At 47.9% G+C, this 23,926-nt stretch overlaps 10 protein-coding genes across 10 annotated transcripts; 5 read left to right on the top strand and 5 right to left on the bottom strand. All coding sequences in view use genetic code 12, as the record gives it.

The window, feature by feature from the left end:
* Nucleotides 1-989: 989 nt before the first annotated feature.
* MCT1 ([acyl-carrier-protein] S-malonyltransferase) lies at nucleotides 990-1,961 on the bottom strand (the record flags this gene model as incomplete). The annotated part of the gene is made up of 1 exon (XM_025482342.1): nucleotides 990-1,961. One exon carries the CDS (start codon nucleotides 1,959-1,961, stop codon nucleotides 990-992), a length of 972 nt encoding a protein of 323 aa, XP_025336960.1.
* A 1,576-nt stretch (nucleotides 1,962-3,537) lies between these two features.
* HMO1 (Hmo1p) lies at nucleotides 3,538-4,695 on the top strand (the record flags this gene model as incomplete). The annotated part of the gene is made up of 1 exon (XM_025482341.1): nucleotides 3,538-4,695. The coding sequence occupies one exon, from the start codon at nucleotides 3,538-3,540 to the stop codon at nucleotides 4,693-4,695; it is 1,158 nt and encodes a 385-aa protein (XP_025336959.1).
* Nucleotides 4,696-4,902: 207 nt separating this feature from the next.
* SDA1 (Sda1p) lies at nucleotides 4,903-7,122 on the bottom strand (the record flags this gene model as incomplete). The annotated part of the gene is made up of 1 exon (XM_025482340.1): nucleotides 4,903-7,122. The coding sequence occupies one exon, from the start codon at nucleotides 7,120-7,122 to the stop codon at nucleotides 4,903-4,905; it is 2,220 nt and encodes a 739-aa protein (XP_025336958.1).
* Nucleotides 7,123-7,225: 103 nt separating this feature from the next.
* On the bottom strand, nucleotides 7,226-9,565 carry BRF1 (transcription factor TFIIIB subunit; the record flags this gene model as incomplete). The annotated part of the gene is made up of 1 exon (XM_025482339.1): nucleotides 7,226-9,565. The coding sequence occupies one exon, from the start codon at nucleotides 9,563-9,565 to the stop codon at nucleotides 7,226-7,228; it is 2,340 nt and encodes a 779-aa protein (XP_025336957.1).
* A 1,427-nt stretch (nucleotides 9,566-10,992) lies between these two features.
* CXQ87_003879 (uncharacterized protein) lies at nucleotides 10,993-11,508 on the top strand (the record flags this gene model as incomplete). Its single annotated transcript, XM_025482338.1, has 1 exon — nucleotides 10,993-11,508. The coding sequence occupies one exon, from the start codon at nucleotides 10,993-10,995 to the stop codon at nucleotides 11,506-11,508; it is 516 nt and encodes a 171-aa protein (XP_025336956.1).
* Nucleotides 11,509-13,463: 1,955 nt separating this feature from the next.
* CXQ87_003878 (uncharacterized protein) lies at nucleotides 13,464-14,015 on the top strand (the record flags this gene model as incomplete). The annotated part of the gene is made up of 1 exon (XM_025482337.1): nucleotides 13,464-14,015. The coding sequence occupies one exon, from the start codon at nucleotides 13,464-13,466 to the stop codon at nucleotides 14,013-14,015; it is 552 nt and encodes a 183-aa protein (XP_025336955.1).
* Nucleotides 14,016-14,818: 803 nt separating this feature from the next.
* Nucleotides 14,819-15,463, top strand: CXQ87_003877 (uncharacterized protein; the record flags this gene model as incomplete). Its single annotated transcript, XM_025482336.1, has 1 exon — nucleotides 14,819-15,463. The coding sequence occupies one exon, from the start codon at nucleotides 14,819-14,821 to the stop codon at nucleotides 15,461-15,463; it is 645 nt and encodes a 214-aa protein (XP_025336954.1).
* A 573-nt stretch (nucleotides 15,464-16,036) lies between these two features.
* DBP8 (ATP-dependent RNA helicase) lies at nucleotides 16,037-17,341 on the bottom strand (the record flags this gene model as incomplete). The annotated part of the gene is made up of 1 exon (XM_025482335.1): nucleotides 16,037-17,341. The coding sequence occupies one exon, from the start codon at nucleotides 17,339-17,341 to the stop codon at nucleotides 16,037-16,039; it is 1,305 nt and encodes a 434-aa protein (XP_025336953.1).
* A 114-nt stretch (nucleotides 17,342-17,455) lies between these two features.
* On the top strand, nucleotides 17,456-19,066 carry MTG2 (putative GTPase; the record flags this gene model as incomplete). The annotated part of the gene is made up of 1 exon (XM_025482334.1): nucleotides 17,456-19,066. The coding sequence occupies one exon, from the start codon at nucleotides 17,456-17,458 to the stop codon at nucleotides 19,064-19,066; it is 1,611 nt and encodes a 536-aa protein (XP_025336952.1).
* A 2,461-nt stretch (nucleotides 19,067-21,527) lies between these two features.
* On the bottom strand, nucleotides 21,528-22,456 carry SRR1 (Srr1p; the record flags this gene model as incomplete). The annotated part of the gene is made up of 2 exons (XM_025482333.1): nucleotides 21,528-22,087; nucleotides 22,408-22,456. The coding sequence occupies 2 exons, from the start codon at nucleotides 22,454-22,456 to the stop codon at nucleotides 21,528-21,530; spliced, it is 609 nt and encodes a 202-aa protein (XP_025336951.1).
* Between the last annotated feature and the right edge of the window lie 1,470 nt (nucleotides 22,457-23,926).

The raw sequence follows: 23,926 nt of genomic DNA, 5'->3' as shown, positions 1-23,926 counted from the left end.
TTCGTTTTCAATGACGACTCATCGACAGAGGATGAAAAATCACAGAGTCAAACGCAGGGCTCGCAACGCAGATGCAACGAAAGTGATAAGCGAAAGGAGGGGCAGCCAGCGGGGCAATTCACAAACAGAGCGTTGGGGCTTTTTGAGTAGACGAGAAAGTTTAGATTTAGCTGAAAAAGGTTGTTTATTCTTCTGGTGTGGCCGTTTTCAACGGGACCTTTTTCCCTGACTCAACGCGATAAGCCTCTGACTCGGATCCTCGTACATCACTCAAGCTGTCCCGTTGATTTTGGCTAATTTGTTGGTTTTCTTTCAATTTGAAAAGTTCGTTTGATGCTCTGTTGATCTAGATGTTCTCCAACTGATTTTTTTTAAACCACCCGGTCTTGGCTTCCTGATTGACCGAGGTCCATTGGCTGCGAATCAATAGCTTATGGGTTGCATGGCGGCTATGATGGAGACGCTTTTTGGACGTATTACATGAGATGGCATCGCTGCCACGGAGGAGTCAGAGAAGTGATTTTCTGGAAATTGGCGTTTTGAGATTTCGAAATTTCGAGGATATCGTGATTTTGATGTAAAGGGTATAAACGAGATGCATCGTGCTTTTCTGGAGCTGGCAATTTTCATCGGATGTGCTAGAGCCGTTGAGGCAGGTGCTTTAGGAAGTTAAGTCTGGCTGGAAAACAATACAATTGTTTTGTCTATCTACTGAAACTCAGCCCTACGGTACGTATTGTCCATGGAGCCTTCTGTGAATAGTTTCGTATGGAGCATCACCGTCGAAAGCCTTTGTTTGATCTCGACCTTCCATTCGTAGTACCATGAAGGAGCTAGATCTGCTTCTTTTGTAGTCGAAGACCAACGTGACGTAGATTCACACACAACCTCCTACCGTCACTTCAACATGATCAAAATCCACGCCAACCAAGCACCCTTACATATTTTGGCGCATACAGATGTCAATCATCGGAACCACTTTCTCGGGACTAGAGGGCCTCCCACTTTTGCGCAAGCGCCTCCATATCTTCTAAACCCACCACTGGATGATTACTCAAGCCAGACCGCTTGTTCATGTCACCCAAAGCCTGTCCAGGTCCCAAACCAACAACGCCCTCGACGCCCTGCTCCTTAAGAAAATCAAAAGATTGTTTCCAGAGAACCGGCTTGGAGTTGTCCAGAACGGTATTCAAAAAACAGTGACCTTCACTCACCTGGCCAGTCAAGTTCGAGACAATTGGCTTCGTTGGCGTTTTAGGCTCTGGCGCTAGCTCGGCCAATTCTGGCTCTATGGTCTGCAACGACGAGTTATGAAATGGAATCTTCACAGGAAGTTTCACCAGCTTGAGAACAGCTCCCTTGGGCATATCTGCCAACGCAGCCTCCACCAGTGCAATTGGACCGCTGATCAGAATCTGTGACGAGTTATTCACACAGGCAAGAACACCGTGTTTATTTGCAACCTCTTGCACCGTTTCGAAGCTCTTGGGTCTGAACACAAGCACCAACATGGTATACTCGCCTTTTTCGAACAATTGTTCCATCAAAAGGCCTCTTCTTTTGACCACCTCCACGGCTCTTCCAAAATCAAGCACTCCGCCGAGCACCAAGGCGGAATACTCACCCAAAGAGTGTCCTAACAAGTAGCCTGTTTTGTCGTCTTTCACCAAATCGATGCCATAGAGTTTCTGGAAAAGCTGATACGTGATGTACGTGGCGGCGAGAATGGCAGGCTGGGCATTGGATGTTTTCAAGCTCCAGAGATCCGCCTCGGTGGGAGGTTGCTCTATGAGTTTCTCGGAGAACTTCTCCTTCAACACCTCATCCACCAACTGGAGGGAAGGCCTTATAAGATTTTCGTGTTTTTTGAAATTGAAAAGACAGCCTCTTGGAATAATGCCCTGGCCGGGGCACGCCACAGCGATTTTGCCTGTGGAAAGGCGGCGTAGAGGTGTAAACATGTAGTTGAGATTACCCCAGATTTCGAGATGACTTCGCACTGCGGGTGGAAATTAGAAGTTTGGTGGTTTCGGAGAAATTAGGGTAGTTTTTGGTGGAATTTTTTGTTCGATTCGTTGAGTTCAAAATTTTGATGGTTTTACGAAAGAACTTCTGTCGATGACATCAATTGGTGGAACCAGGTGGTGAAGATATGGTGATGCTCAGGTTACCTGAAAGTGATCATTGACAAATATTCAATACATTGTGAACAAGGATAGCTCGCTGGTCAAGAAGAAAATAGGATGTTTAGGTCACGGTGGACAGATCTACGAAAATGAAGAATTCATGAAGAGTGGCTGCAAATACATGAAGAGTGGCTGCAAATACAGAACCGCAAACCGTCAATTTCTAACAAATTGTGATAAACTCTTTGTCAAACACGAACTTTCGATAATCTCCATATTGAATGTTTTTTTGAACCGTAGATAGCAAAGGAAGACAAATACGAATCCGGATGCAGCTGCACCATGACCCATTTGAAAGAATCATTGCAGGTTATGTAATACCCAGAGGTTTTGTAGATTTGCAGTACCTTCAACTTTTCTATTCCTCCAAGTCGATACATATTCATGCCCATCAATGCCAATGCCTAGACACCAACAGCCATACTGAACCCACCACCAATGTTCATGATCCTACTTCTCCAGAACCCTAATTCTGCATTCTTCACATCTCAATCTTCAAAATACCTCATCGTTTTTGAGCTGAAAACTTCAGACCCCAAAGGACCCCCATAGTGATGCGGGTACCAACTGTGAGACACTTTCCATGTTACACCAAAGTAGACCATCTGCCATAGACTCCTCTCCACCCACAAAAGTCTATTTCATAAATCACAAAAAAACAATCAGATCTACATTTGCTCCACAGAAGCCTAATTCTTCCTTCGCCAACAAACTTTCACTTTTTTTTGCACAACCACTTGCAAATTCCACGGGCACCGCAGCGCAGGCGGATTCCAAGAAACTGGCGCCAAAAGTTGTTTGTTTTCGCGGCGGCGGGCGAAAAATTGGCGACAAATTGGCCAGGGGCGGGCCCGCACGACGGCGAGAAACCCGAGTCCGCGGGCGTGAGCAAATAACAATCGGGGCCACGGGCGCAGCGGGAGGACCAGCAAAAAGGGAGTTTTTGGGGGAATTTTGGGAATTTTTTTACATTTTTGAAAAGCAGAAATCGTGAAGTTTTTGATTATTCAAAAATGTTTTTAGATTTCCTCCAAATATGTATTGTTTAATTGCCTCCAGTGCAGTGGCCTGGCGCCAGGAGGCTATTTGTTGTGCCGCGAAGGTGCCGGACCCAGCCCACCTCCACCACAGAAAGACCCAGTAAACTCGTCCACCAGACCGTAAAATTATAAAAGGACAGCAGATCCCAAAAATTCGGCCAAAATTATCCCACTTTTTCTTCTTCTTTTTTTCCCAAACCCCCGGGAACCCTGCCTTCTGCAGACCATCCCCGTTTTTCCATCCCACCTGGCCTGGCGCGACTGGCGCCGACGTTTTCCCTTTTTCTGCCCCACCACTTTTCTTCATCACCATGTCGCTAGAACAGGCCAAAAACGCCCTCGTGGCGTCGTTTTTTGAGCTTTCCAACGCCGCCAAGGACGCCGCTACCGCCACAGTCAATTTCTACAAAGCCGCCGGCGTCGATGCCTCCGATTCCGCCTCCTCATTGGCTGCTTTGAGTGCCTCCATCACCGGTGCTACTCAGGCTGCTTTGGCCGATTTGCCCCTGGACGTCAAGGCCAATGGGTTCGTGGAGCCCAAGAAAGTCGAAAAAAAACTGAGAAAGAGACCTGCTCCAAAGGACGAGGCGCCCGTGGAAAAACAGGAATCTGAATCTGCCGAGTCTGGCTCGTCCAGCCCAACCACAGCTGAAACCGCCCCATCCTCTGCTGCCGAGCCTGCCCAGGCCGAGAAGCCAGAAAAGGCCGAAAAGCCCGAAAAGCCCAAGAAGAGAAAGATCGAGAGAGACCCCAACGCGCCCAAGAAGCCCTTGACCACCTACTTGCGCTTCAACCTCAGCATTCGTGACCAGATGAAGAGAGAACGCATTGAAAACGGCCTCCCCACCTACCCTGCCACCGAGCTCAACCAGATCATCGCCGAGAGATGGGCCAATTTGAGCGGCCCCGACAAGGAGGCCCTCCAGAAGGCCTACGAGAGCGAGTTTGAGGACTACAAGAAGGCCTTGGAGACCTACAACGCTACCAAGACCGCTGAGGGTGGCGAACCTATCCCAATTCCCGGTGCTCCAAGAAAGACGGGCGCCAAACCAGGCCCAAAGCCAGGGTCCAAGAAGAAGGAGGCCGAAAAGCCTGCTGAAAAGGCCGCCGACAAGGAGGAGAAGCCAGCTGAAAAGCCAGCTGAAAAGAAGGAGGATAAGAAGGAGGTGAAGCCCGTCGAGAAGAAGGAGGCTAAGCCTGCCGAGAAGAAGACCCCAGCCACTCCTAAGGAAAAGAAGAAGAAGGCCAAGCCTGCTCCAGCCGAAAACTCCACAGTCGCTAACGCCATTGCTGCTGCTGCCGCTGAGGTTGCTGAAGAAGCCGCCAAGACAGAAAGCAGCGACAAGTCCAGTGCTCCATCGTCCCAGGCCCAGCAGAACCAGCAAAAGAAGAAGAAGAAAAAGAAGGATAAGGACGCCTCGGCCGAGAAAAAGAAGAAGAAGGCTCCCGAGGGGGCCGAGAGCCAGTAATTTGCCTGTGGCGCTCTTTCAATTCTTCTCTGTTTTGATCCACTGTTTTCCATCCTTCGGCAACCTGCTGTTGTGTAATATATTGTAAATGCCAATGTAATCTATTTGTTGAAAGCGTTGTGAGTGAAGAGTAAGATCTGGAGTTTAGCAAATTCCGCTGGCTACAGAGGCTGACCATTGAATATTCATCATTGTACCTAAACATATCTAAAGTCCCTTTTTCTTCTGCTTCGTGATGTGTGCCCTCAACACCTTCTGTCTGTCTCTGAGAGACATCTTCTGCTTGCCCTGGACAGCCTTCTTGTGAATCATCATCATAAAGTTCTTCTTTCTTGCCTTCTCCTTGTTTGTAGTAGAATGAGGAGCCTCTCTCTTGCCTCTTCTGGAACCAAACTCTCTGTCTTCTTTTCCTTCCTTGGCATGGGCAATTCTCTCCTCTCTGAGCTGCTTGTACTTGACCTTACCAACCAACGTAGTCAGGTCAACTTCCTCTTCGTTGTGCTGCTTACCGAGAATCTTTTCAACACCAGCCTGAGCCTTCAATTCTTCAAGCTTGGCAAAATCGGCAGGTGTGAGGATTCTGCTCGAAAGCATCTCTGTCATGGCCTTTTCAGCAGCAAGTGCCTCCTCTGCCTTGGCATTGGCAATCTTAGCCTTCTTCTTCAAAGGAGCACCAGCTTCATCCTTTTCAGCTTCTTCGTCATCAGAAAGATCAAGGTCAGAGTCCTCATCCTCGTTGTCCTTCTCATCCTTCTTCTCATCCTCAGAGTCGGAAATATCAATCTCCTTATCAGATTCAACGTTGACCCAGTCACCTTCGTCATCCAGATCACTGTCTTCATCGGCAACCTCCCAGTTCTCGTCCTTGTCCTCATCGTCCTCCAAACCTTGCTCCTTTCTCCATTTGGCCAAGAGCTCAATACCAGGAATAGAGGTGGTGGCGGATTCGATACCAAACTGTGGCAAACCCTTCTTCTCTCCATGCTGAAGCTCCATAGAAGCAGTCTTACCACGATCTTTCCTCTGCAACATTTCGGGAGCGACTTCTCTGTACAACGTGATGAGTGATCTAGCAGCCATCATGACGTTCTTGGCCTTGGAGCCCTTGTACTCCACCAAGTCTTGCAAGAGAGGAGCTTCAATGGCTAGAGGTGCACGAGCCAAAATCTCTCTGATGGTGTTGATACCAGCGGCAGCGACTTCAGATGCAACACCGTCACTGACGAACTCATCGGCGATTTTGCGCACAACAGAGTTGATGTTCTCTGGAGGGACCAAGTCGTGAGAGGCTTGGGCAGAGGCAGCCATGATTTGCGTGACGTTTCTCTGCTTTGGCGTCAAGTACTTGAGGAAGAATGAGTAGATACCCAAAACTGTAAGCTTATGCGTACCAATAAGTCTCGAAACAAGGTTCATAAACAAGATTTTGTGCTCCAAGTCGTACTTGTTGGCGGCCTTGTTGCTCATGTGCGTGTCATAGAGAGATTCAGCAAAACCTTGAGGGTCTCGGAGCAAGTGAATGGCAGAAAAGTTCAAGTATGTGGCAGAACCCTTACTGCTGTTCTTCTTCTTCAACGACTTCATCGCCTGCTCCATCTTCTTACTTCTCTTGGACGACTTCTTGTTGATCTGCATCTTGTGCTTCAAGGCACTCATGTCAAACCCTTCATCGTCAGACAGGTCGTTTTCAAAATTCTCCTGTCTTTCCTTGTCAGCACCAAGGAAGAATTTGGCACCGGACGTACTGACCTTGATGTCAGGATGCAATGCAGCTTGGGTCATGATTTCGACGGTTCTGGAGTCGTCCCAAATACCTCTTCTCCAGAGTTCTCTGGTAAGCTTAGTAGCCCAGAAACCCTGGGAGTCTCTCTGGTCAAGCAACTCGAAAAGCAATGCTTGCGTGGTTCTATTGATCTTCTGGTTCTTAGCACCAGTGTTCATAGACTTTAAAAGCGAAATAAGCGTGCTGTAGATCTGACGTCTGACAGCTTTAGCGTTTTGGGAACTGGTGGATGCGTTCTGAGACGAACTGGAGTATGCACGTAAGAGGGGAAAGAGTGTGGCGATCAAGGTTTCAGCGGTAATGATGCCCTTGTTTCTAAGCATGGTAAGACACTGGATGATCTTCTCTCGGAGCTCGGGAGTCAACTCTCTGTGATTGTTGAGAAGAATGTTCTTGAGTTCCTCGGGGAAGTCCTTTGTCTCCTTAGGGTAGCAGTTACAAACCGCCGAAACGAAGCCAATGAGCTCCCCAAACTCTGTTCCTTGGTCGGGCGTGGGGTTCATCAAGAAAATGTCTCTTAACGACTCATAGTGGGAATACTGTTGAAGGAATTCCTCATGATACGAGCCAGGGTCTCTGCGGACGACATTCTGCAACAAGATAATGTTGGTCGGAAGGATAGCGGCTCTTCTCTTTTTGCCCATTTTCTGTTGTTTTCAGTGTTGGTGAAAAAGCTGAGATGCTCATCGGGGCCTTGATGCGATAAAAACATCCGTGCACCACCGCACAAACTTGGTCCAGATAAGCTCACACACTGGGTTTCGGCAGTACCGATGAATCAGCGGCAGTGGGGGCGCTTCGGAAAAGTGATCCAATGGAGTCGTAGTTAATCTTCTTGGAAAACGCCTTATTGTTAAACATTTGTCTGGCGCTGTCTGCAGGAGTTGCAGCTTTCCCGTCTTCTCCTATCAGACTAATGGCATTTGCAACAGCAGCATCGTTCAAAACTGGATCCATTGAAGTATCTTTGATTCTTCTCCTTTTGCGCTGCTGGCCCGACGTGTTTCCGGCAATCTCATCAGCTGCCTGTTTCAAAACACGCTTTTCCTGAGCGATCAAGAACTCGTAGTTGAGAGAAGTCCAAATCTTTTCTTTATCTTCGCTCATCTTCTTATTGAGAAGCATGGAATCAATTTCGTCGTCATCTTCGTCATCACCCAAATTAGGATCATCTGAGACTTTACTAAGAAGAGACTCCGTAGTTGGCAAATTCTTGAGCAAGTTTCTAGGGCGGTTGAGCTCGATCTGCCTAGCTAGCCTCTCCTCATCCCCATCAACTTCCTCAGGAGTTGGTGAAAACTCAGGGCCTTCCTCCTCTGGGACGAAAAGACTTCTGGCCTGACTTTCCAGCGGGATTTGATAGAGTGATTGCTGAAGCGTCTTTTGCTGATTTTTCCAAATCATCTCCAAAGCAGTTTCCACATCTTTCTCTGTGAGGTCTCCTCCAGCCAACACTGACCTCAACAAGCCGTCTTTCTTAACCACACTGGCGGTAGTAGAGCGTCTCTTACGGCTAGCATGCTTCGCAGGCAAGGCATCATACTCTTTTTCAAAGGAATTGTCGTCATAAGTGGGTCGCAGGCGGCGGTTTCGGAGACCAAAGTCCGTTCGAAGGCCTGAGAGTCGTTTGCTTGTGGGTTTGTAGGGCTGATCGTCTTTGGGCTGCGGTGGAGGGTCATCTGCATCCGGTAAGAGGTCGAAAATCTCATCGTCTTCGTCATCATCGTCGGCTTCCTCATTACCATTTGCGGTTTCATCGTTTTCGCCATCGTTTTCGGCGTTGGCTTTGGTTGGCGTTTCATTAGCCTCTCCTTTAGCATTATCCTCTTGGCTCTTCTCATTCGTTTCATTAGCCTCTCCTTTAGCATTATCCTCTTGGCTCTTCTCATTCGTTTCATTAGCACCCTTGTCGACCTCACTTTCGCCCGTCTCAGCCTCCTTATTGCTCTCATTTGCCGTCGCAGCTTCTGCACTGTCCTTCGGCGTGCCCTCCCTAGTGTTCTCCTTCTCACTCTCGTCAGACTTCTGGGCTGCGATATCGGAATTGGATTCCAGTTTTGGCACAGGCCTCTTGTCGCTCTCTTGCTCAAACAAAACGTCAAACAATTTGTTTCGGCTTGCGAGTTTTCTATATTGCTTGACAACACGGGACCGCTGGCTCAAAATGCTCAGAATTCTCAGCTCGATTTTACGATTCTGAGTGAAGGAGGGTGGAAGCGATGACGCAGCGCCCTCAGACTCACGGAACTGTGAAAGCGTCATGGCACCAGATTGCGTCTTGCCAAATTCGTTAAGTCTCTTTTGGATGGTTTCCTCACCCACACGAGCGATAGCCACGATTTCACCGTGGGACCTTCTCTGATCGTTCATTCTGGCCGCAAGCATAAGGCACGCTCCAGCGATACCGGCAGGCCGTCTTCCCTCGTATATCCAGTCCTTGGCCATAGTCAGGGCAAGTTTCGTAGCGTCTCTGCAGATTTTGGCTGTCTGGTCACCGAAATCTAGTCTTTCGGCAAAGTGTTGAATAAATAGGGAAGGGTCGGCAAGCGGAAGTTTCTGGATTTGCAAAGCTCTCACGAGCTTGAGATACGTGGCACCAAGCGAGAATACCGAGATCTGGAGCCTCGAGGAGAAGTCGATCAACAAATGGTGAGTCTTTTCGTGACGACACGCCACATACAAGCAGGCGGCGATCACGTTCTGGGAACGACGACCCTGGACGAAGTTCTGCACCAACGCAAGCTTGAACCAGCCGCTTGCGGACTCCAAAATGTACTCGGGAATCTTCATGGCACTTCCCAATTTCTTGATTTTCAGCTTGGCGCTAAGAAGCGTCTGTTCTCTCAGCTCCATGGCATTTCTCATACTGAAATTAGCTCTCACCTGGTCAGCTCCGACCATGGCACCCTGCACCATGGCAGCACCAGAAGAGGATTCACCAAACTGGACTTCGGATATGATGGGGTTTTCCTCCTGGACCATACCACAGTTTTCACAGGAAAGATCACCCAGCAGGGCCAGCATGTCCTGGATGAACTTGGTATGGTGGCAGCCGGGGCATCGCTTCACTCTCTGCACGGCAGCCATTTTGTTATTGTAAAGAAGGTGTAGTTGATGTTGTTGATGTGAAGAGATGAGTGCAGGAAAGTTGATGAGCAGGTGGGTAGGGTTAATAGGATGAATGTGGGGTTGGATGGATTTCTTCTGGGAGGGCCTTCACGAAAAATGTATTTTTTAGGTGGACTGTTATTGTTGTTTTCGTTAAACTTGATATGATTTTGATATTTGTGAGGAAGTTTGTGGTATGTGGTGGTTTGCGAATTTGGCTGCGAAAAGTGGATAAGGAGGAGGTAACTGAATATGGTTAGAATATTGAGAATTTGAAAATTACGGATTTCAAGAATTCGTGTTAGTTTTAAATCAGAGGTAGCGCTTTAGTAAAAAGCCATCTCCAGAGAGAACTTTTAACGTTCAAACCGTTAAGATCTTAACTATCGAGAATACCTTTCTCAAGCTATGAGTTTACTTAAGTGGATGTGAAAGCAGAGATCAAAGAATTGACTTTTTCCCTAAATCAGGAATCCTAAGAAAGCTATCGTCAGCTTGGACGTGTAAAAGATGCGCTTGGATGAAAGATTATGCCCACCTTCGATATGACCACACTCCTCTACGGTCTTTTCTAGTGACTCCTAAAAGAGAGTAAAGTACCAACAGATCTGGTTTCTGTACAAATGAGACCTTCCAAAGTGGAACAGAACAAAATTTGGAGAAAATCAGCTTCGTTTGAGTAGACTACTTTCGGTAGTCCGGGATGTAATTGAAGATATCATAAATTTCTCTCTAAAGCCTCCACACACCACAGCAGATTTGGCAATTTTAACGAACATACACCTCCATGAGGGAACCAAATGCAACTCGAGCAAATCTCGAGCTGGATCCCCCACTTCTGAAATCAGCTAGACCCGACGTGCCACTTTTACTTTGATTGTCAATTACACGTCATATGCACTTTTGACACAAAATCGCATTGACGAGATAAGCCGCAAATGCGCCCTGGAGGCTGGGGCCCACAAAAATACGTAATTGTTGTTTCTTGTAGTAAATTCTTGAGATTTTCCAATCCCAGTGATGAATCTACTTCATCTTCGAAGTGCCAGAAGTACAAACCAGTCAATACCAGTGTATTCACGAAAAGTCGCTTTTGCGCTTCTCTATTGATTATGCACCTCCACGCAGTAGCCACTCACCTGTGCGGTGGTCCTCAAAAGGCTGTTGGTGATTACTGAGATGAAGATCATTATAAGTATTTATTTTTATATTGATCAAAATTTTTAAATCACAATGCACGGGACTTTTAGATTCACCATCAATGAAAAACTTACACCCTTCGCTAAACGAGCTTTGTGCTTGGACCACTGGAACCAGGTTGTGGCGTTATGCAGCAGGGGTTCTTTTCAACGTATAAGATAAGCCGGATTCGTCGTCCAAACTCAGCAAAACCAAAAAAATCAAAAATGACCTGGGAAGACAAATGGTTGGTGAAGTACAACAAAAGGGAAATCCCAAACGAAAATGTTTTCCCCAATGTGTCCGTCTTCAACAGAAAACTCTACACTTTCGGTGGAAAAGAGGAAGTCTACATCAAGTTCGACCACGTCGATGACTACATCAAATCCTACGACGAGCTTGCAATGTGGGATACATATCTGTGCATCTTTCGAGTCAGCAAAGACGATTATATTATTGTTTCCAGGAATTCTGATAAGTATGCCGTCATTGGCAAACTCAGCGACAGATATGTGAAAAAGAACAACCTTGGCCAGTACGACGTGCAGATCAGGAACCCAGACGAGTACGAATTGAACCATTTGTCTGATGTCTTCGATAATGAAAAGGAACTCACCTACGATTTGTTGAGCGAATATGCTGAGTTAAGAGTAAAAGCTAGGTTTGACGCTTACATGAATGATGTGAAATGCGGATACGTTCCAAAGTCCCAGGCCACCGAGTCACCAGAAGTGAATACATGATTGGAATGAATTGAGCATAGAGTTGTAGGGAAGATCCAGACATTGCAGTTTTTACAATTTCTTCTGGAGATATGGTCGAGTTATGGAGGTACTATTTTGTCCAAAGGGCCCCATGCGAAGGACCACAAATGCTCCTCTTGTAATACACTAATAAGTGGTCGCTTCTAGTAGTATTACCGACTTTCTGTAATGAAAGAGTCAGACTGACCCTACGGGGCGTGTATGACATTGTATCTGATTCAACGAATGTGCAAAGAAGTCTACCTCATTCGAGCCTACAATGGCTGCAAAATATTGATGGAGCTTTGAAGGTTCACCACATTCCCACATACGCTGAAAATTTCACGTTCCGTGCAAAATCTTCTCAATGGAGACTAGCCTCTAACTTGACAATGGAACCAGAAAAGGATGTCTTCCTAAGAGAGTCTCCATTCACCCATTAGTTAGCCACTACAACTGAGCTCCAAAATGGCTGCGAAAAGAGCGTTCTATCATCAAAATATGTGTTATTCAAGTTATCAAACAGAATCAAATGAACTTCCAAATATAACCTACACTGTGGAGTTCGTCTTTCACCAGAATAGTACAGAATTGCAACATCCACAGAGAAGTCACCATGCATATGTGAACCCATCAAAAGAGGTATCATGCTCCTCTAGTGGCCCGTTTCTTATCTAAGCCCACCACGACGTCTCCTTATCTTCACAGCTAATAACTTGAAAGCTGTGAAATGGAAGGTTTATCCGGATGACACCATTAAGGTCCAATGCACAGCGCTATAGACGCTATTTATGCGTCGACGGAGGACCGTCCAATTCAGAGAACACGAAGCCAACGAACGAAGGAAGTAATTGGAAACCAACGAAAAACAACAAATCTATTTTGAAATTTGCGTTGTTGTACCGGGTTTAAACAACATCGGTATTACCTCTATTCAGTAGAACACACGCTTAAGCGAATATCACCAGTTTTGTGTTACCCCACACGGCCGGCAAGAATAAGAGAAGCAGACGTGTTCTCAGGTCCACGAGCAAACATGGCACCCCTGGCTCGACCTCTCGGTGAACTATATAAGGCCGTCCTCTCCCTTCTTGTTCAACTCAACAGCTCTTTCTCCAATGTTGAAATCTTCTATCTTAGCCTTGACTGTCTTTTTGGCCGGTACCGCCATTTCAGCGAGAGCCGGCGATCCTTGTACGAGCCATGCCGATTGCGGAGATCTTGCTTGCTTGCAAGTCAATCCAGATGATCCACCCCACTTGGCCAAGAGACAGTGTGCTGACGGCAGCTGAAGACACAATTTTGAGAGTCTTATGTTGAAACGTCTAGTTAGTTTAATTTACGTTTGCTTTTGGTTTAATGAGTTGTAGATGGAGGTGGCTAGTGATGTGGCTTATAAGTCTTCTGAGACTGAGAGTTGCAATGAGCTAAGAAACGGTAGTTTTGACCCGCCCTAGAGTTCCTTATGATTGTTTCATAATACTCGATGGATTTCTACCCTCAGGTATATAGCCCTGTAGTTTTCGCCTTATTCCAAGTATGGTTCTCTACCCTACATCCCACCAAGTAGAGAGCATGGAAGATACGCTTAACTAACCCCCTACAGCTAATAGAAAGATAAAGAGCAGACACAATTTATATTAAATTAACTTTAGATTGTGTATTCTTCTGCCTTTTCTGTGTCTCTCCGGACCCTCTATCTCCATAATCAGTGACCTCAAAATGGCTGCAAAAATCACAAAACCTCCCACCCATTCGTCAACACCACCCCAAGAAAGCCCCAAATAACCCCACTCCACCCCTTCCCTGCCCAAACTTCAACATAACTTGTCCCGACAACTTTCGTTTCACCCTTCCAGACGTATAAAAAGCCGCTCTGAAACAACCGTTTCGCAACTACTCCTTCTTCTTCCACGAGTAGATTCTCTCCCCAGACAAAACCAATTGTTCCTCTCATGTGTCCTCTGTGCCGCAAAATAGGCATCATCGAGCTCCCCGTCGCCGCCCACCACGCCTTTTTCTTTCTAGACGGCAGTGTTTACATCAACCACGGATCTGCCACCTTGCCGATCTGGAAAGACATCGACGAGTTCTTCTATTTCCACACGCTATTGATGGTGGGAAGAACAAACTATGAAGCGGGCATGTTGGCCCAGCATTTGTGGAACCAGCGGCTAGACGAGTGTGAGGTGGAGTATCGAAAGAACGAGAAGAGGTTTATGGAGTTGATCGAAAAAGGCGAGTTTCCTGGATCTCCAAATTATAGATACGGAGAAGGTGAGGGAGGTGGCAGTCCCGTGAGCTCTGCGGGCTCAGTGAATCAGTTCAATGGATGTGGACTGTCCAAGGGTATAAGGAAGAAGGAAAGCAACGAGGAGGTGCCTCGAAAGATATACGGGCTTCCTTCGCCTGAGAAGCTCAAAACAGCCTTGACAAAGAGCCAGAAGAAGAAGTTGGCCAAGTCGAGGAGAAACGTGGCCAAGAAGTTGCAGCAGTTGGCTGACTAGGAGAGCATTTAGCATTTCGGTGGATGAGTATAGAAATCCACATTGCATGGAGTATAGAAATTCTCATTGCATGGAGTATAGAATTTCACATTGCATGGAAAGGGAATTGTAGGTCTGGTGGTCAGGTAGTTGGTGATCTGGTATATGGGCTACTTGGTGTGGTAGTATTAGTTGGAGTGTTATATAGAGAAGTATTGGGCTATGTTAGGAGGTTTGCACTTGTGGTATTAGGGATTTGAATTTTCAAGTCGACGACACGAGGAACAAAACGTCTGTAAAGTATCTACAAGATTTGTAGTGTGTTCAGTGCATCTCGATTCTAGAATAGAGGTCTACTAAGAGTATGAGTATCCATAGACACTCACCAATTGATGATTCACATTTGGAAAACACAAGACGAATTGAACCATCTGGTTTCCAAGAAAATCAACAAAACATCTTTTAGTAAGCGATCCAGAATGTGTCTTCGATACCCTTCGTACTACCTTGGTTTCTCTAGAAGTAGGTGAGCCACAGTGGAGAAACCTTACCTCCATTTTCATAAACCCAACTCAAAGTCACAAACCAAAACCAGGCATTATTACAAAAACTCACAAAAAACGCAATTTCCTTCTCTTCATTGATTTCCTGCCCACCTGTAATACGTCATGGCTTCAACCCTGGGGTAATTTCGCACCCACAGTACGGCTTTATTATCAACACACACCTACTACTTCATTTCAGCCCCACCGTCCAGGCACCCAGAAACGAAAAAAAAAGAAACGACAACCCCTCAATTTCACCCTTCCTCCCCCAAATCAAATATGCCCCAAACGAGCGCCACGGAGCTGAGGTCGCCGCAGCGTGGAAGACCCTCTGTCATTGCTTCCTACACCAGCAGGCTGAATTCGCCTTTTCGGAGCGACAGTGTCGCCAGCGAGAGCCAGAGTGATACGGAGATAAGGGCGTTCCAGCCCCGCCCGTCGCCGCTGAGAAACCCGACCCAAAACTCACAAAATGCTGCACATACAAATCCAGAAGAACCCAGAAGGAGGTGGTTTCCGGCGCTGAAGGTCTTGGAAATCACCCTGAGCGAGCCTCGAGACGTGCTTCAAAGTGAAAGAACGCTTCTATCGTTTGTAAGGTTTTCAACAGCTCTCTACTTTGCTGCCACAGGTATGGTGATGGGGTTTCACCTCCGGACGTCTGGAAAGGACCACGGCCTGTTGCCGAAGTTCAATAACGGCGTGTTCAACAAGGTGATGGCGGGGATCCTCATTTTGTTGGCTTTTGCCACGTTGATTATTAGTGGAATCAACTACTTTAGGACTGTTCGTCGGTACTCACAGGAACGGATTCACACCTATGGGTTTAATAACGTCACGATGATCGTTTGCGTGACGGCGGTGGTGTTGACGTTGATAGGGATCAATGTGGCCTTGATCGTGGAACGGCTCGTGGATGCTTGATGGACCTTGCTGGCAAGGTCACCATGAATAGAGCGCTGTCGATGTGGAAGATTGCCGTCAGAGTCATAGAAGAGTTGAAATTGATCTGAACCAGGAAGCTGTGGCTCAAAATTCGGTGGAATTTCACGAAAACTTGAGAATAATCTGTTTATTCCACAGCGGACCTATCCAGCCGACTAGCGATAAGCACGGACGGCATTATTCTGCACTGCTCGAAAGAGTGCCTTAAAAAGTGATTAGGGAAATAGCACGCTTTTCACTTAACCCCGGAAGAAATGTGTTTCATGACGATATGTGTCGCCTTGATCGTCCTCGGGTTTCTCCAGACCTTGATCTACACCGTTCTTACGAAACTAGACATAAAGGCAACCGACCGTCTGGATAATCAACTGCTCCAGCAACGTATGACACACTTCTAACACACTTCGGATATCATAGCACACCAGCATTTATTCCAATTGTCACAATACTAACATAGCAAATTCAATCATCAAAATACTAACATATCAATGGGCTTACTCTATCAAACACCCCCGCTACAGCAAAATCCTATCATGTCTATGCAATTCCTTCCTACTTATGCTTCGCCTTCTTCTTCTTCCCGCCATCCTCATGCTTGCGTTTGTTGATCTCCCGCTTTTCTCCAAAGTTCTCCCGCTCCATGTCCATAAGCGCCTCTCTCTTGGCAGTGCTCATTTTCGTCAAGGACTTCTCGATAACAGCATCGTCGTCGGCCTCCTTCAACAAAACGTGTTTTTCCTTAGCACGCTCCTCAATGGCCATAATTCTCTCCACATCCCTTTCTCCCACAATCGACACAGCGTCACCTTTCCGGCCCGCTCTGGCCGTTCTACCGACCCTGTGGATGAAATCGTCCGGGTCAGCTGGAATGTCGTAGTTCACCACAAGCTCCACCGTGGGAATATCCAAACCTCTGGATGCGACATCGGTGGCTATAAGAATCTTTGCAGCCTGGGCCTTGAAACGATGCAAGGAGTTGGTTCTTTCCAGCTGGGGCATCTGGGAATGCAAGGATGCCACTCTGAAGTTCATTTTACGAAGCGTACGCCTTAGAAGCTCGGCCTGGTGGGTTCTGTTGACAAAGATGATGACGTTCAGATCCTGGTACTTTTCAAGCAGCAACACCGTGTGGAGGTATGCTTCCTTGACGTACGACGGCGTGAAGACGTAGTAAAGCAGCAACGTGGCTGGAATGGCGACCTTATCGACGGAATCCACCTCGTGCATGAAAACAGGCGGTTTTCCTTTGGCAGGTGGTTTTTCTTTGAGTGCTCTCACGGCGTCTGTCACCGTGGCGGTGAAAAGGAGAGTTTGGCGTTTGGAAGCCTCGGGCATCACCTCTAAACACCGCAGAAGGTCTTTGCTGAACGAGTTACTGAGCACTCTATCGGCTTCGTCTAGAACCAAGTACTTCACGCTCCGGAGCCCCTTGATGGTCTCTTCTCCCGAATTCAAAATATGGTCAGCCAAACGGCCCGGCGTGGCAATCACAAAATGCGGTCTTCGTTGGAGTTCCAACGCTTGCTTCACGATATCTTCTCCTCCAACCACTACCGCCAAACGGATGTTCATATTGGCGCCTAGGGCGGCGAACTGCTCGGCAATCTGCATCGCCAACTCTCTCGTGGGCGTGAGAACAACACCAAAAATGCCCATGGGATCCTCGGACCATTTTGTGAGCATTGGTCCGGCAAAAGCGATGGTCTTACCTGAACCGGTTTTGGCTCCTCCAATGCAGTCCTTTCCTTTTAGGATTTCCGGGATACAGGCGGCCTGAATGGCCGTGGGGGTGTGAATCTGCATCGCCTGGAGCGATTCCGAAAGCCACTTGGCGACACCAAGCTCGGAAAATGACATGGAGGTTTTGACGTTTATGCGATGCTCATCGACCCCAGACTATGTGAGGTGAAAAACACCCGTACACCTCACCACTTTACACTAACATCACCAACGGCGAATTGGTGCCACTACATGCGCTGTTTTCGGGGAATTTGCAGAAATAGCGGTAGCAGGTGGATTCAGACGTCTCGGCGTTTAGCCACCGAGAGCGGTGGGTTTCCTGAAGTGCCTAACGCCGAAGCTCCAGAACCCTCCAATCCCGATCCATACGCCAATCTTCCAGAGTGCAGCTACTCCTTTGAGGAGGGCGTCTCTTCCGAAGCCACTTCGAAAGTTTACAAGGACATTCGTTACCACGTCGAAGGATCGGACCATTTTGGGCTCGACAGGGCCAAAATCTCCATGAAGGACTACTTCGCTGGAGATCTCCATCAGAGCCACAAGATCTTTGTGGGCCAGCACAACAACTACAAGCAGGGCCTGAAGGTTGAGCAGCGGACATTTTTGGATCTCCGGCTTGTGCGGCTCAAATCGGGCAACGGCGGCAATGGCTGTGTGTCTTTCTTCAGAGATGCCCATAGACCGGTAGGACCTCCCGATGGAGGAGATGGCGGCGACGGAGGCAATATTTACGTTCAGGTTGTGAAAAATATGGGACTGTTGCACGGGCTCCAGCGGAGCTATCAGGCCAAGGGAGGCAGTCCAGGTTCATCCAGACAACTAGATGGAAAACGAGGTGAGGATATCATTTTGGAGGTTCCTGTGGGGACGACGATGCGGTGGATTCCGGACCCGTTGGCGGTGAAAAAGGAGCTCAAGGGGGTTAGTATTGCCGATGTGACGATGGGATTGAGAGTCACTCCAGACAAGGATGTGCAGTTATATCGTAACGACTATATTCCCGGCGAGGGCTGGACATTCAAGGAGAAGGACGAGGAGTACCACCAGGAGCGGTCGTATTTCACGGAATTGAACGAGCAGGTCAAGGACTACGACAGAGAGATCATTGCCGAGGAACTCGCCAACGACCGGTTTCCGTTGAGAGGATTGGATTTCGACAAGCCCACGGAAAAACCCATTTTGATCATGAAGGGCGGCCGTGGCGGAATGGGAAACATGCATTTTCTTACCGGCGACGTGAGAAACCCCCGTTTCAGCAAGAAAGGCCGCCAAGGCTTGACGGAGTACTTCATGCTAGAACTCAAGCTTTTAGCCGACTTGGGGCTTGTGGGCTTGCCCAATGCCGGTAAACTGACGCTTCTTAGGGCTATTTCCAAGGCTAGACCGCGTGTGGGGCACTGGGAGTTCACTACTCTTCAACCTACAATTGGTACGATTTTCACCCGAATTGACGAGGACCCCTTCACGGTGGCCGATATTCCCGGCATCATCAAAGGAGCTTCCGAAAACAAGGGCATGGGCATGGACTTTCTCCGCCACATTGAGCGGTCTGGCGGTTTGGTTTTTGTGGTTTCGCTCGAATCGAAAAACCCCGCCCAGGATCTCCAGGTTTTGATAGACGAGGTGGGCGAAAAGCGCATGAAGGGCAAGAAAGTCATGGTTATTGCCACCAAAGCGGATCTTACGAAAAACGGCGCCAGCTACACTGAGCTTGTGAAACACATCCAGAGCATCAACCCAAACTGGCACTACATTCCCGTTTGCGCTCCCAAAGGCGAAAACATCGAAAGTGCAATCAAGATGATGGGTCTGCTTGCACGGAAGGATCAAGAGGAGAAGTAGAAATTCGGCTTTAGTGCACGGCGGTTACTGTGGTCCTAGGAGCTCTTTTGTAGGGCGAGTCCGAGCGTCGATTCAAGCAAGGGGCCGTTCTCCAGCGACTAAAATCCACAATACCCACCAAGCGTCAGGTTGCGGTTTCTAGAAATCTGCTGAGTTGCTAGGCGGCCTGATAGCATGCGGCGCTACTACACTAGCCACATCCAGGAGGGCATACTTAAGCCAGGCAGCATGGATGTTTCATACTCTGAAAGAAGCCCTTGGAGGTGCTCATGTGGCAGGATGCGTTGATTTGAAACACCGGCGGAAGTCCGAAACATTCGTCATATTGGAACGGAAGTCCGGCTGTGGCTGGTGATGTCTCAGCCTGAGACACGCTTTTTCCACCTCGGTTTAGCCAAGTTTCCATGCATCGTGGGCTACTACGACGGCGACCCTGTGGCTAGTGTTGCGGCGGTGACGCGAGCGTGGAAGGGGAATATTCGTCTAGCCGAAACGGGAAATGCTCTAGGATCGAAGGGGCTGTTTCAGCAATGAAAGTTGATGCAAAATGGCCAGTGTAAGGTGCCTAAACGTTGCTGCTGGGCGTTGCATTACTGAGACAGAAGAAAATCGTGGATCTGCAAGAAACTCGGGTTTCCACCGTTACTGCTTAAAAAAAGGAGCAAGGCATGGCTGCTCATAGATCTTGCTGGAAGGCGACGATGCACAAGAGGCTACTTTAACATCCATGCGTGTCTTGCTTCTGTGCCCTCCCAAAAGGAAAAAACGGTCTTTTCACCTGTGTGAACAAGGCAGCCTGGGCTAATACCAGGTACATACCGTGAGCTCACTTAGTATAGGCCGTTGCACCTGCCGAGCAGTAGGTGGAGCCGGAATAAGGAGTGGAGTAGCGCAAGGGTATTGGGGGATTGGGTGTGAGGTTGATATCGGGGAGGTTGGTTTTTGGAGGAGAATTTGAAGATGATTGGGATGGAGTTATTGGATTTGATTCAGGTTAGCTCATTAGCAGATCTACTTGGAGTGGTTACAGCTTGGACATACCTACGTCTTGCAGTATACGGTCTTTTTTTACCATTTTGTGGACTATGCTTGAGCTAGAGATCATGATCCAAAATGAATTGGCGATTTGACCCTATTTACAGCATATCAGAGAGACTTAGATGGTGTGGCTTGAGGAGTTCTTGTGGAGTAGTCGCGATATCAAAATCATGATACCATGGCCAGAACACCAATATCAGCTGCAATAGAAATTGAGGAGTCGATTAATTAGCCATTTCCGTTTCTCGAGCAACCCGGAAAAACCGAAAATTCAGTCGCCTGGGTATACTCGGTGATATCCATTAACTCGCATATACTGAAAGCACTGCAACTGAGGAGCATAATGAATACAGGCTCTACCGGCGCATGTTTCATGTCTGTTAAACTAAAACAACGCAACCACGGCAAAGAAAAGGGTCGATTTCACAAAACTGTACATCCCAGGCCTAGTACACGGAGTTCAATATGAACGAAGCCCTAGGTTCCGCAAGTGCCACTGAGAATGCAGCATGTGTAAATGTGTTTCGCTTCGTGTGGTTGCAAATCACCAGCACACAAACCCCATAGAAAAGCAAGGAAATTTTTGAAACCAAGCCCAAAAAAAAAAAAAAAAAAAAAACAAAAAAAAAAAAAAAAGAGTTGTTCATTTAAGTTGGTTTCTATCGTGATTCTTTGTGACGCTTTTCATCAAAACTACCCAGTGAGGACTTTGCCTGGAACGGAATTATCCCCAGCTTGCTCATAACCCCCATCACCGCACTGGATCGAATTCTAGAAAAACCGGTGGAACCCCGAGCGGCTGAAATATGGCTTTGGGCGGGCACTTTAGCAATGGTGGTTTAAGTTTCGCTTTCAGAGTGCAAAAGCTGTTTTACCACTCCAGGCAGGCGTGTCGCTGCCAGAGGGGCAAAGGGTTCTGGAGTACAGTGGCGTTGCTTTATCTGGAGAAGTGAGCTATTGGGCTGGGTGGTCGAATTTGGAGAGATAGTGGCCACCAATCAGTCTACAGTCACTACATTGCAAGCGCTACAATTCATTGAGGGAAACTTCCAATTTCTATATCTTCATAGTATACCTTCACTGATCCACGCATTCTTGCATCGCCATCTCATAACCACACCATGCTCAATTTATACTCTTCATACACATATCACTTCACAAGGATCAAGTTCCAATATATTCTACACTCTCGTTCGTACACATTCATTATTCACCCGATACTGACTCTACATCGATCTAAATCAAATCCCTACACTCCATGAGCCCACCTCCATCGGTATCGCCCACCACTTCCTACACTCTGTCATGTGTACCATTACCATTAGTCTATAAAGTTCCGTGTTTCGTGACCCATTCCAGGCTTCGCCGTCCCAGCAGCAGCCTTCCCGATTTCCATAAATTCAGCACAACGCTTGCTAAACGCTTAACGACTCGAGCGTCTGCCCTCCCTGAGGGCTCCTCTGACACTCACAACCTGCTCGATCTTGGCGAGAATGTCGTTGTAGCTGGCGTTCAAAGGCTTGGGGAAGGTGTGGTCAAAGCCAATGCTGTCGTAGAGCTCCATGTCTGAAAGAAGCGCTCTGGTGGTCACAGCAATAAGTCCAACGTGGTCGAGGGTTGGAAAGCCTCTGAGGGTGGTTGCAATGTCGATGCCGGTGACCAAGGGCATGTCGATGTCCAAAAAGACACAGTCGAAACGGGAAAACAGCTCTTCGGTGAGCTCAAGCGCCAGAGAGTCCTGGACACATCTGACAAGGGCTCTGGGGAAAAGCTTCTTCAAAACTCTGGCGAAGATTCTGAGGTTGATGGCGTTGTCGTCCACCAACAAAAAGTGGTATGGCTTGTCGGAGCCCTGGAACTTGTTTTCGAACTTGGGGGCCTCGATCTTGCTGATAGGGAAAGGAATAGTCTTGACTGGTTCTGGGTAGCAGTAGGTGATGGAGTCACCATAGGGGAGCGGCACTTGAAAGCCGGCACGCTTTGCTTTGTGATTGGGGTAGCCATCATAGTGTGTTGAGGAGGGGTGTGCTTGGTTTCTTGCTTTGTAAGAATTATGATGATATGGGAGATCCTGGGGATGGAAGACTTATATAGTGGACGAAGCAGAGAAGCGATCTGCAAATGTAGGCGGGCTGCAGCATGCATGGCGGACAATGCAGCAAACGCTGACGGTGCGCGGCCGCCCCGTATTCTTATGCACGCCTCATGCTGGGCGGACCCTGACGTGCATAAGGCGAGAAAATATGCTGAGCCGCGGCTCCTCCACCAGTTTTTCCGACAGCAACCATCTGATATAGGTATACTTGGTGGAGTTCCGGTGCAACTTTCTTGTCTAGCCACAAGCCGCCTCATGCTGTGACGGTGACGGTGAGACACCAAGACAAGAAAGCAAGAAAAAAAAGGAAATCACAATTCGTATTTTCCCAAACTCGAACCACCCCAGTCATCTATTCGTCACCACCATCTCTTATTTGCTACGGAGAAGGATCCCGCCGTTCCAGCTGGTGGGCCTCGAGGCCGCTGCACAAAACCATATAACCAAGATCCAACGGCTCCAGGCCCATTGTTGCTCTTCTTTCTCCGACACCGCTAGAGCTACTATCCAGGTTTCCTCAGATACAGCGACTTCGCTTGAGGCTAGAGTGAGGGTTTAGCCGCTGCACTGCAATTGCGTTGCTCCGGCTTTTCCAGTGCCTGTGGCTGAAGAAGCTCTCTTGGCCAGGTTGAGATATACCTTGGGGTGCGTAAAACTCAGAGTCAAATCGGATTTGTGGCGAATGCAAGGGCGTTGTGGCTGCACGGGGGTGGCGGAAAAATGGAGTTTCTTGGGGCCGGGGTTCTGAGGCGGAGACCAGCATAGATAGAGGGAGATTGAGGGTCTTGGAAGCCAAGACCTGAAACGCATTCTGAAACCCAGGTTTCGGTTCAGGTTTGGGCTGGCAGAGGCAGTTACGGAAGCCAAGGGGATCTGGTTTATTGTCAAGGAAGTGGGATGATAGTGTAGTTGAAGAACAATGTGGGGGTGTCATTCCGGAGATATACAATGTGGTGCCATGTTCGGATCAACTAGTGGGCCCACGGCGATCAAGCTTGAACAGGCGACATTCCGGGGTTGGATGCCGTATTTGGTGATTTTTGGGAAATTACTTTTTCATGAATTTGTGGGTTCCACTGAGACGGGAAGGGTGCTAGTCTTCACAATAGCCAGTGTACACCACAGATACAAGAGGAAAAACATCAACACTACCAACCTCCAAAGTCTTCAAGTCTAATTAATCCCATTTCTGTAAATCCATTTCTGTAAATCCCATTTCTAATCGTTTCAATAGACTCCAGACTCCGTAAATGCCCACCGCCCAAACGTCACAATGGACACTTCCACCGTATACTGCCCAATTCGGACTCCCACATACTCGGTCCCAAAGCCTCACATTCCACACGGCTCGTGCTGATAAGATACTGGGGATCCACGTGTGGCGATCTTTATCACCTCTACTACGGAGGATCAGCCCATTGTCCCAGGCACAGAAGCTTTCCACAATGACGCTTTCGAGGCACATCCAGGGGATCGTCACATCTCAGTATCTTCCTTTTTGCATGACGTTATCATTGTGGTTTTGTTCTTCCGGTATGGTCTGACCAATGTGGATGACTCATGTGAACGTTTCTTTACCCCAGGGTCCTTTGGACCACCTGAAACGTTCCAGAAGGCGCCGAGACGCCTCGAGACCGCCTGCTTTCGATGTGGTCTGTGGAAACACCGGTACCCGCCTCGAAATCTACATCACCAGCTTGGCGTCGAGGATCTGGGATGGAACATTT

This window comes from Candidozyma duobushaemuli (assembly GCF_002926085.2).
Source record: "Candidozyma duobushaemuli strain B09383 chromosome Unknown D_B09383, whole genome shotgun sequence".
Taxonomy (NCBI): Eukaryota; Fungi; Ascomycota; class Pichiomycetes; order Serinales; family Metschnikowiaceae; genus Candidozyma; species Candidozyma duobushaemuli.
Note: the sequence above shows the minus strand (reverse complement) of the source record. Positions and strands in the feature narration are given on the sequence as shown.